Below are 10,451 nucleotides of genomic sequence, written 5' to 3' on the forward strand. Positions count from 1 at the left end.
TTGGCCAAGATTTATTGACTTTAACTTATAAATCAGAGAAATACAGGATTTAACCACCCAGCTTCAATCCCCAATAAACCAGAATTAAGTCACAGCAGTAGAAACCTCAACACTGAAGCCCCAAAAGGAATCACGAAGCCTCAACTTACAGCTTCCTCCTCTTTGTCCACGTTGCTGGTCTGTGAGAGCTTGATGTTCCCATTTCCCAGCTCTCCATTAGCAGAGAATTTGACGCCGTCCTTGGCGCAGGAGATGACGACGGCGTCGCCGATGTGGCTGAGGTCCCTGCAGATGCGGGCGAACTCAGCAGAAGGCATTTTGACCACACAGCTGTACTCTTGTTCCTGCCAAGGAAGGGTCACGATTAAACTCCTACCAAGCAGCTCGGTGCAGTCGCCACGCTGGAGCTCATCTTTCCAAAACAAGTTATTTTTCAATCTCTAAAATCTGGCATGAACACGGGAAAACACCCTCAAAGGTAGCAGAGTCAGTCGAGCCACTACTTACTGGAATTCCAAGCTGCTCCACATCCAGATCCATCAGCTTCATCTCGTAATCAGAAACCTTTTCCTGATCTAAAGAAACAAAGTAGTTTGACCAAACGTTTCTGAGAAGTTACCACCCTGAATTTCAGCTAGGATCCCTCTCCTTCCCCTGGGTAAAACCACCTCAATTACAATGATAAGATCCACCTTGTTTAATTAGAGCTAGATCACCCCCTCCTTGGGCCAGGATCACCTCCTCCCTGGCCCGGGATCACCCCCTTCCTGAGCTGGGATCACCCCCTCCTTGGGTTGGCATCACCCTCACCTTGGGCTGGCATCACCCACTCCCTGGCCCAGGATCACCCCTCCTTGGCTCAGCATCACCCCCTCCCTGAGCTGGGATCACCCCTCGGGCTGGGATCACCCGTCCCTGGCCCGGGATCATCCCCTCTCTGGGCTGGCCTCATCCTCTCCCTGACCCAGCATCACCCCACTTCCCTTGCCCAGGATCACCCCTTCCCTGAGCTGGCGTTACCCCCTCCGTCAGCTGGGATCATCCCCTCCCTGGGCTGGCATCATCCCCTCCCTGAGCTGGGATCACCCCTCGGGCTGGCATCATCCCCTCCTTCAGCTGGGGTCACCCCCTCCTTGGGTTGGCATCACCCTCACCTTGGGCCGGCATCACCCCCTCTCTGGGGAGGCATCATCCTCTCCCTGGCCCAGCATCACCCCCTTCCCTTGGCCAGCATCACCCCTTCCTTGGGCCACCATCACCCCCCTCCCTGGCCCGGGATCACCCCCTCCTTGTCCCAGGATCACCCCCTCCCTGAGCTGGGATCACCCCTCGGGCCTGCATCACGGAGAGGAGATGTTTTCTCAAAGGCGCTGAATTAACCAGTGAGTGAGGGTGGTTGAAGAGAATAAACAGGGGATGCTCTGGGAGAGCTCGATATGGGGGCTGAGAACCAAGCACGGGGCTCCCTGCAGGGCGGCAGCAGGAAACCACCCTCACAGGAGGATTTGGGGTGGGAAGGGACCTCTGGAGACCACCCAGTCCAACCCCCTGCCAGAGCAGGTCTCACAGGAACGTGTCCAGGGGGGTTTGAATGTCTCCAGAGAAGGAGACTCCACCACCTCTCTGGGCAGCCTCTGCCAGGGCTCTGCCACCCTCAAAGTCAAGAAGTTCCTCCTCATCTTTAGGTGGAACTCCTTATGTTAAAATCTGTGCCCATACCCTCTTGTCCTGTCCCTGGGCACCACTGGAAAAAGACCAGCCCCATCCTCCTGACACCCACCCTTGAAGTATTTATAGGTGTTGATCAGATCCCCCCTCAGCCTTCTCTTCTCCAGACTAAAAAGCCCCAGGTCCCTCAGCCTCTCATTCCACTAACGAAGTGCTCCTGGCCATGGAGAACCAAGGGCAGGGCCATTAATGATCCTGCCCCCCAGCTTTGACTCATTTCTACCCGGATGGTGCCCCCCCCCCCGTGACACAGCAGAAGGTGTTTCTGATCCAGCACTGCCACCTCGTGAGACTCTTCTGCCAAATCAGTTGGGTTCTTCAGTGTCACATCGGCAGTTCATGCTCAGGACGCTCCTGCGTTGCCACCAGTGGGAAGTTCACAGCCTCCTGAAAACAGACCCCCCCAGCACCGAGAGCCCCCCCAAACACTCCTTCCCCCCCAGCACCCCCCAGTTCAGCTTTTCCTCCTTTCTCACCAAGTGGGGCCACCAGATCCTGGTCAGAGGGTGAGGATTTGGGACTCACCAGGAGCAATAAAGTGCAGAAAAACCCCCAGTAGCTGCCTGGAACTTTTCAATTATTATTTTTCATGATCAAACCTTCAGGGGTGAAATGTGCCCTAAAGCTTTTATCTTCACAAATACCCTCAGCCCAGGGAGGAATTGCTGGTGGCACCCATGGGTGCCCGGTGTGGGACAGGCACTCAATGGACACCATGGGCTAGGTGAGGGGACAGCGAGGTGGGTTGAGTCCTGGCTGTGTGACAGAACTCACAGGGGTGTCGTTAATGGAGCAGGGTCAAGTTGGAGGCCTGTGACCAGGGGTGTCCCCCAGGGCTGGAGAACTGGGCAGAGAGGAGATCTGAATGTGACCCAACCAGCCTTTTGCAGGCTGTAAGAGGACATTAACCCAGCAGGAGTGGCATCACCCACTCCCTGGCCCAGGATCACCCCTCCTTGGCTCAGCATCACCCCCTCCCTGAGCTGGGATCACCCCTCGGGCTGGGATCACCCGTCCCTGGCCCGGGATCATCCCCTCTCTGGGCTGGCCTCATCCTCTCCCTGACCCAGCATCACCCCACTTCCCTTGCCCAGGATCACCCCTTCCCTGAGCTGGCGTTACCCCCTCCGTCAGCTGGGATCATCCCCTCCCTGGGCTGGCAAACCCCAAAAACAAACCAAAACCCAACCCCACTGGAAAGGAGAAGGAAAGGGACACGTTGATCCCGAGACAGCCCGAGTCGTGACTCAGAGGGACGGTGACACGGGGATGGGGTGGGCAGGGGATGAGGTAACCAAAACACCAGCAGGGAGCTGAGAAATCAGAGGTCATTGTGTGTCGAGGCACGAGGGAGGCAGTGCCGGAGCGGAGCTTTATTTAGCCACGTTGGGGCCGTACCCTGTGATTTCACCGCCCCACGAAGCCAAGCTCCCAGTTCTGCTGCCAACAGTGACCATCCCGGGGACAGGGATGGAGCCCATCAGCTTCTGAGCTCTCGGAGCCCGGCATCTTGGGAGCCAGAGCCTGGATCCAGCCTGGAAACACCTCCCTGAGCCATCTGAGAGGCGCAGAGAACTCCTCCCTGCAGGATCTACGTGTCTGGTGGCCGCTCACCCACAGCCCAGGGCTGCGACTCCCATCAACGAGGCAGAAAATGGGCCTCCCAAGCTTCTAACTTCAACAACTTTATTTTCTGAGAAAGTGTGGAATAAAGAAAACCAAAGAGCATCTCCCCACTGCTCCAGCAGGCAGGGACAAAGATGCTTTCTCCATAACGCTGTTTGGCATCTGGGACAACGGGATCTCCTCAAAATTCCCTCCACTTGAGCTGAAATGATTTGTCTCCTCCTCTCTAATTGCTGGCACCTTACCCTACCAGCAGGTTTCTTCCTCCTGCTCTAAATTTGAATTTTTATTAAAAAAATCCAGCACCCTCTGATCTTCACACCACACAACCCCCCAGTTTTACCTTTAACTTGAATTTTGGGCTTTTTGGTAGCAACCCCCAAGCACAGACACAACCCGTTTCTGGCCCCATCGATACTGGAAACCTCCCTCACCCCCCTCAGCTCCTCACACCCCGGGTTTGTCAGGTCCCAGCACCCAAAATACCCCCCAGGGACCCCCCCACGCCCAGGGGCAGATGTGCAGGGTGGGGGGAAGAAGCCAAAAGAAATCAGTGCATCACATTTCCTTAATCTGCCCCATTTCCCTCTCCAGTTCCTCGGGACTTCTTACTGCCCTGCCCATCCCATCCTTTCCCGGGATATTCCCAGGGGCTTCCCAGGAATTCTTTCCCATTTATACTGGCGGAAACTGCCCTGCCCTTCCCATCACCTGGCTTCCCAGTGAGAAAGAGGCTATTAATGGAACAAATAGTGGGAATAAAATAGATAAATAGTATTTGTGAATAAATAAATAGTATTTGTAAATAAATAAAAAATTGTAAATAAATAATATTTATAAATAAATGATATTTAGAACTAAATAAAAGGGAAAAAAATAAAATATACTCAGATTTCATGTTTAAGGGCCAGGTTAAACTCCACGGAGCTGCTCTCTCCGGGCGCTCTGCATCGGTTCAAGAGCAGAAAGCAGCTCTCGAAGGGGCCAATAAAGGCTGAATCGCGCCTGTAGCTCCATTTCCGAGCACAATTCGCTCCTTTGGGGGCTTTTCACCCCGCAGCCCCATCGCTCCCGCGGCCGCTTCTCTTCCGCCCCCGCAACCCAGGAAGTTTATTCCCGCGGAGGGAGGTTCCTTCCAGGTCATGCAGCGGCTCCCGGGGACGGGGTGCGGGGAACGGCCGGGATCACCCCTCCCTGGGCTGGCATCATCCCCTCCTTCAGCTGGGATCACCCCCTCCTTGGGCCAGGATCACCTCCTCCCTGGCCCGGGATCACCCCCTTCCTGAGCTGGGATCACCCCCTCCTTGGGTTGGCATCACCCTCACCTTGGGCTGGCATCACCCACTCCCTGGCCCAGGATCACCCCTCCTTGGCTCAGCATCACCCCCTCCCTGAGCTGGGATCACCCCTCGGGCTGGGATCACCCGTCCCTGGCCCGGGATCATCCCCTCTCTGGGCTGGCCTCATCCTCTCCCTGACCCAGCATCACCCCACTTCCCTTGCCCAGGATCACCCCTTCCCTGAGCTGGCGTTACCCCCTCCGTCAGCTGGGATCATCCCCTCCCTGGGCTGGGATCACCCCCTCCCTGGGCTGGCATCATCCCCTCCCTGAGCTGGGATCACCCCTCGGGCTGGCATCATCCCCTCCTTCAGCTGGGGTCACCCCCTCCTTGGGTTGGCATCACCCTCACCTTGGGCCGGCATCACCCCCTCTCTGGGGAGGCATCATCCTCTCCCTGGCCCAGCATCACCCCCTTCCCTTGGCCAGCATCACCCCTTCCTTGGGCCACCATCACCCCCCTCCCTGGCCCGGGATCACCCCCTCCTTGTCCCAGGATCACCCCCTCCCTGAGCTGGGATCACCCCTCGGGCCTGCATCACGGAGAGGAGATGTTTTCTCAAAGGCGCTGAATTAACCAGTGAGTGAGGGTGGTTGAAGAGAATAAACAGGGGATGCTCTGGGAGAGCTCGATATGGGGGCTGAGAACCAAGCACGGGGCTCCCTGCAGGGCGGCAGCAGGAAACCACCCTCACAGGAGGATTTGGGGTGGGAAGGGACCTCTGGAGACCACCCAGTCCAACCCCCTGCCAGAGCAGGTCTCACAGGAACGTGTCCAGGGGGGTTTGAATGTCTCCAGAGAAGGAGACTCCACCACCTCTCTGGGCAGCCTCTGCCAGGGCTCTGCCACCCTCAAAGTCAAGAAGTTCCTCCTCATCTTTAGGTGGAACTCCTTATGTTAAAATCTGTGCCCATACCCTCTTGTCCTGTCCCTGGGCACCACTGGAAAAAGACCAGCCCCATCCTCCTGACACCCACCCTTGAAGTATTTATAGGTGTTGATCAGATCCCCCCTCAGCCTTCTCTTCTCCAGACTAAAAAGCCCCAGGTCCCTCAGCCTCTCATTCCACTAACGAAGTGCTCCTGGCCATGGAGAACCAAGGGCAGGGCCATTAATGATCCTGCCCCCCAGCTTTGACTCATTTCTACCCGGATGGTGCCCCCCCTCCCCGTGACACAGCAGAAGGTGTTTCTGATCCAGCACTGCCACCTCGTGAGACTCTTCTGCCAAATCAGTTGGGTTCTTCAGTGTCACATCGGCAGTTCATGCTCAGGACGCTCCTGCGTTGCCACCAGTGGGAAGTTCACAGCCTCCTGAAAACAGACCCCCCCCCCACCGAGAGCCCCCCCAAACACTCCTTCCCCCCCAGCACCCCCCAGTTCAGCTTTTCCTCCTTTCTCACCAAGTGGGGCCACCAGATCCTGGTCAGAGGGTGAGGATTTGGGACTCACCAGGAGCAATAAAGTGCAGAAAAACCCCCAGTAGCTGCCTGGAACTTTTCAATTATTATTTTTCATGATCAAACCTTCAGGGGTGAAATGTGCCCTAAAGCTTTTATCTTCACAAATACCCTCAGCCCAGGGAGGAATTGCTGGTGGCACCCATGGGTGCCCGGTGTGGGACAGGCACTCAATGGACACCATGGGCTAGGTGAGGGGACAGTGAGGTGGGTTGAGTCCTGGCTGTGTGACAGAACTCACAGGGGTGTCGTTAATGGAGCAGGGTCAAGTTGGAGGCCTGTGACCAGGGGTGTCCCCCAGGGCTGGAGAACTGGGCAGAGAGGAACCTCATGAGGTTCAACACGGGCAAGTGTAGGGTCCTGCACCTGGGGAGGAAGAACCGCAGGCACCAATATAGGTTGGGGGTGGATCTTCTGGAAGGCACTACTGAGGATCTGGGAGTCCTAGCACATAGGAAGCTTTCCATGAGCCAGCAACGTGCCCTTGTGGCCAAGAGGCCAATGGGATCCTGGGCTGTGTAGGGCAGAGTGTGGCCAGTGGGTGGAGGGAGGTCATTCTCCCCCTCTGCTCTGCACTGGGGAGGCCACAACTGGAATCCTGTGTCCAGTTCTGGGCTCCCCAGTTCAAGAGAGACAGGGAACTGCTGGAGAGAGTCCAGCATAGGGCAACAGAGATGATGGAGGGATTGGAGCATCTCCCTGATGGGGAAAGGCTCAAGAAGCTGGGGCTCTTGAGCCTGGAGAAGAGAAGGCTGAGGGGAGACCTTATTAATGCTGACAAGTCTCTAAAGGGTGGGTTGAAGGAGGATGGAGCCAGACTCTTTTCAGTGGTTCCCAGTGACAGGACGAGGGGCAACGGGCACAAGCTGGACCATGGGAAGTTCCAGTGAAATATGAGGAGGAACTTCTTGACTTTGAGGGTGTCAGAGCCCTGGCAGAGGCTGCCCAGGGAGGGTGTGGAGTCCCCTTCTCTGGAGACCTTCAAGCCCCGCCTGGATGCTCCTGAGTGATGTGCTCTGGGCAACCCTGCTTTGGCAGGGGGGTTGGACTGGATGGTCTCTAGAAGGTCCCTTCCAACTCTGACAATTCCATGATTCCACAATTAAACCAGGGAGAGAAGAGGCACAACCCCGAGGGGCTCACAGTGAGACCAAGGGACTCCCAGTGGCAGTGACCCCACGGCCCCCGACAGCAAGTGACAGCCCAGGAACCAGCCCCAAGGGAGCCAGCTCCAGTGTCCAGAGCAAACAGATTTTAAGGAAAACCTGTTTCCCAACCCCAACCTGCTTTAAGAAAACAACCTCATGGAGGGATCAGTTCCTCACACCCCTCCCTTTCAACCAGTCACTCCAGTACAAAACACCCCAAAGCACACGCTCTTGGCAGAAGCCCAGGGTGCCAGAGCCACCCACCCCGAAACAGGATAAAAAAAACCCCATGAAATTACACTCTTTATTTCCACTTTCCAAGTTTCAGTTAAAATTCCAGCCTCAAAAATAAATGGGCGAAAGTCCAAACGAACTCGTGGTGTAACTGAAGGGCAACCCCAGGGAACCACAGCCCAGGCCATGGGTGACACTCGAGGAAGCATCATCTTTACCCACGTTAAATATTGTGCCCCTTCTCTAACGCAGGGCAAGAGGAGTGAGAGGTTTCACCCTAAAACAGCATCTACGAGATAACTGGAGTACAGGAGTAGAAAAAAAACAAACCCAAAGTTTCCTATTTCCAATGACATCAGTAGAGCAAAAGAGTAACTTTGAAAAATATTTACAAAGATATCTACAGCAGACGCCTACCAGCGCTCAGAGGGGGCTCCCACGCACTGATATTGCCACCACCACTTCTTCCATCCCCCCCAAGAGCCCCCCAATCACCCCCAGTCCTGCTCCCATTAAGAGCCATCCTGCTGGTCTTCGATCTTTGGGGCCAGGTAGTACTTTAGGTGTCCCATGTCGGCAATCTTGTACTCCACCACTGGGAAAAGAGAGAAAAACACAGGAGGTTCTTCAGAAAAGAAGAATTAAATCCAGTAAATCAAGAATTGCTCATGCAGTTCTGAGGTGGCAACATTCCACAGGGGGGGTTCACACAATTACAGGATGATCTGGGGTTGGAAGGGACCTCTGGAGATCACCCAGTCCAACCCCCTGCCAGAGCAGGTCCCACAGGAACATGTCCAGGGGGGTTTGAATGTCTCCAGAGATGGAGACTCCACCACCTCTCTGGGCAGCCTCTTCCAGGGCTCTGACACCCTCAAAGTCAAGAAGTTCCTCCTCATGTTTAGATGGAACTTCTTACCTTCAAGTTTGTGCCCATTCCCTCTTGTCCTGTCCCTGGGCACCACTGAAAAAAGACCGGCCCCATCCTCCTGACACCCACCCTTGAAGTATTTAGAGGTGTTGATCAGATCCCCCCCTCAGCCTTCTCTTCTCCAGAGTCAAAAGCCCCAAGTCCCTCAGCCTCTCCTCGTAAGAGAGATGCTCCAGGCCCCTCATCATCTTTGTAGCCTCTGCTGTCCCCTCTCCAGCAGTTCCCTGTCCTTCTGGAACTGGGGAGCCCAGAACTGGACACACTCCCCAGGTTCAGGAAAAGCTGCTGCTACTCACCCAGAGGGACGTCCGCAGACATGCTGAGGGTGACGGTGGGTGACAGCGGGGTGGCTTTGGTGAAAAAGTTCAGGTACCTCAGAGCAAAGGTGAGCTGGACTGGCTCGTTCATCTCAATGGTAACCTGGGAAACCACCAGCCTCATTAGTCCTCAATAAATGCAACGAGTTCCCTCCAGCCTCTCAGATAATTCAGGGACCTGATGCAGTCACTGCGTTGCTCTGCTGAGCACTGCTCACAGGCCCCAAGTTGGCCAAGATTTATTGACTTTAACTTATAAATCAGAGAAATACAGGATTTAACCACCCAGCTTCAATCCCCAATAAACCAGAATTAAGTCACAGCAGTAGAAACCTCAACACTGAAGCCCCAAAAGGAATCACGAAGCCTCAACTTACAGCTTCCTCCTCTTTGTCCACGTTGCTGGTCTGTGAGAGCTTGATGTTCCCATTTCCCAGCTCTCCATTAGCAGAGAATTTGACGCCGTCCTTGGCGCAGGAGATGACGACGGCGTCGCCGATGTGGCTGAGGTCCCTGCAGATGCGGGCGAACTCAGCAGAAGGCATTTTGACCACACAGCTGTACTCTTGTTCCTGCCAAGGAAGGGTCACGATTAAACTCCTACCAAGCAGCTCGGTGCAGTCGCCACGCTGGAGCTCATCTTTCCAAAACAAGTTATTTTTCAATCTCTAAAATCTGGCATGAACACGGGAAAACACCCTCAAAGGTAGCAGAGTCAGTCGAGCCACTACTTACTGGAATTCCAAGCTGCTCCACATCCAGATCCATCAGCTTCATCTCGTAATCAGAAACCTTTTCCTGATCTAAAGAAACAAAGTAGTTTGACCAAACGTTTCTGAGAAGTTACCACCCTGAATTTCAGCTAGGATCCCTCTCCTTCCCCTGGGTAAAACCACCTCAATTACAATGATAAGATCCACCTTGTTTAATTAGAGCTAGAAATCTAGAATTAGAGCTAGAATGTGACCCAACCAGCCTTTTGTAGGCTGTAAGAGGACATTAACCCAGCAGGAGCATCTGTGCGTGGCATAAAAAAGACTTTGTCTTACAAAGAAAGTGTTGGGCAAGCTGATTAAGCTGTTTCAAGAATTTAATTATCAGGTGTCCCCACCCATTTCTGGAGTATTTGTTATTTCATTTCCCCTCCTGATGTGTGTGGCTTATGAAGACTACTTAGAAATATCACTGTAGTAAAATTGTTCCTTCCAGTCCCTCAAGGGGCTCCAGGAAAGTTGGGGAGGGACTCCTGATCAGGGAGGGGAGCCCCAGGAGGAGGGAGAAGGGTTTGACCCTGAAAGAGGGGAGATGGAGCTGAGATGTGGGGAAGAACTTGTTTGGTGGGAGGGTGGTGAGAGCCTGGCCCAGGTTGCCCTGAGAAGCTGTGGCTGCCCCATCCCTGGAGGGGTTCAAGGGCAGGTTGGAGGGGGCTTGGAGCAACCTGGTGTGGTGGGAGGTGTCCATCCCAGGGCAGGGGGGGAGGGCTAAGGTCCCTTCCTGCCTGAACCATTCCGTGATTCGATAAAATCAAACACTCACTGGGTGCTTCAAACACTAGAGCCAGCGTATCCGCGTTGTCCTCCGCTCGTAGGGTGATGATGTCTTCGTTCCCAGCACATTTCAGGATCTTGGACATGCTGGGGGGGGGAAAAGGGGGGCGACGGGGTCACG

The 10,451-nt window shown here is 54.7% G+C and overlaps 3 protein-coding genes across 3 annotated transcripts in view; all 3 read right to left on the reverse strand.

Moving 5' to 3' along the window:
- Positions 1 to 4,435, reverse strand: part of TMEM230 (transmembrane protein 230) — a 17,505-nt gene extending 13,070 nt beyond the window's left edge. The window contains exon 1 of the mRNA XM_014945472.1: positions 4,417 to 4,435. The gene's annotated coding sequence lies outside the window, so the exon portion shown is untranslated. The remainder of the gene's footprint in view (positions 1 to 4,416) is intronic.
- On the reverse strand, positions 118 to 665 carry LOC106889952 (proliferating cell nuclear antigen-like). The gene is made up of 2 exons (XM_014945473.1): positions 508 to 665; positions 118 to 344 (listed from the first exon to the last, which is right to left on the reverse strand). The coding sequence occupies exons 1-2, from the start codon at positions 547 to 549 to the stop codon at positions 141 to 143; spliced, it is 246 nt and encodes an 81-aa protein (XP_014800959.1). The 5' UTR covers positions 550 to 665; the 3' UTR covers positions 118 to 140.
- Positions 4,436 to 7,591: 3,156 nt separating the features above from the next.
- Positions 7,592 to 10,451, reverse strand: part of PCNA (proliferating cell nuclear antigen) — a 3,662-nt gene continuing 802 nt past the window's right edge. Inside the window, exons 2-6 of the mRNA XM_014945470.1 lie at positions 10,320 to 10,417; positions 9,519 to 9,586; positions 9,161 to 9,355; positions 8,763 to 8,886; positions 7,592 to 8,130 (exon numbers count right to left, since the gene is read on the reverse strand). Of these exons, the coding sequence (XP_014800956.1) occupies positions 8,048 to 8,130; positions 8,763 to 8,886; positions 9,161 to 9,355; positions 9,519 to 9,586; positions 10,320 to 10,417 (568 nt within the window). The 3' untranslated portion in view covers positions 7,592 to 8,047. The remainder of the gene's footprint in view (positions 8,131 to 8,762; positions 8,887 to 9,160; positions 9,356 to 9,518; positions 9,587 to 10,319; positions 10,418 to 10,451) is intronic.

Source organism: Calidris pugnax, unplaced genomic scaffold (genome assembly GCF_001431845.1).
Source record: "Calidris pugnax isolate Ruff unplaced genomic scaffold, ASM143184v1 scaffold120, whole genome shotgun sequence".
NCBI lineage: Eukaryota > Metazoa > Chordata > Aves > Charadriiformes > Scolopacidae > Calidris > Calidris pugnax.

Coding starts and splice junctions, on each gene's coding strand:
- LOC106889952 (XM_014945473.1), bottom strand. CDS start 549: ATGAAGCTGATGGATCTGGATGTGGAGCAGCTTGGAATTCCA. Junction 345..507: donor TGGAGCAGCTTGGAATTCCA/GTAAGTAGTGGC, acceptor CTTCCTTGGCAG/GAACAAGAGTACAGCTGTGT.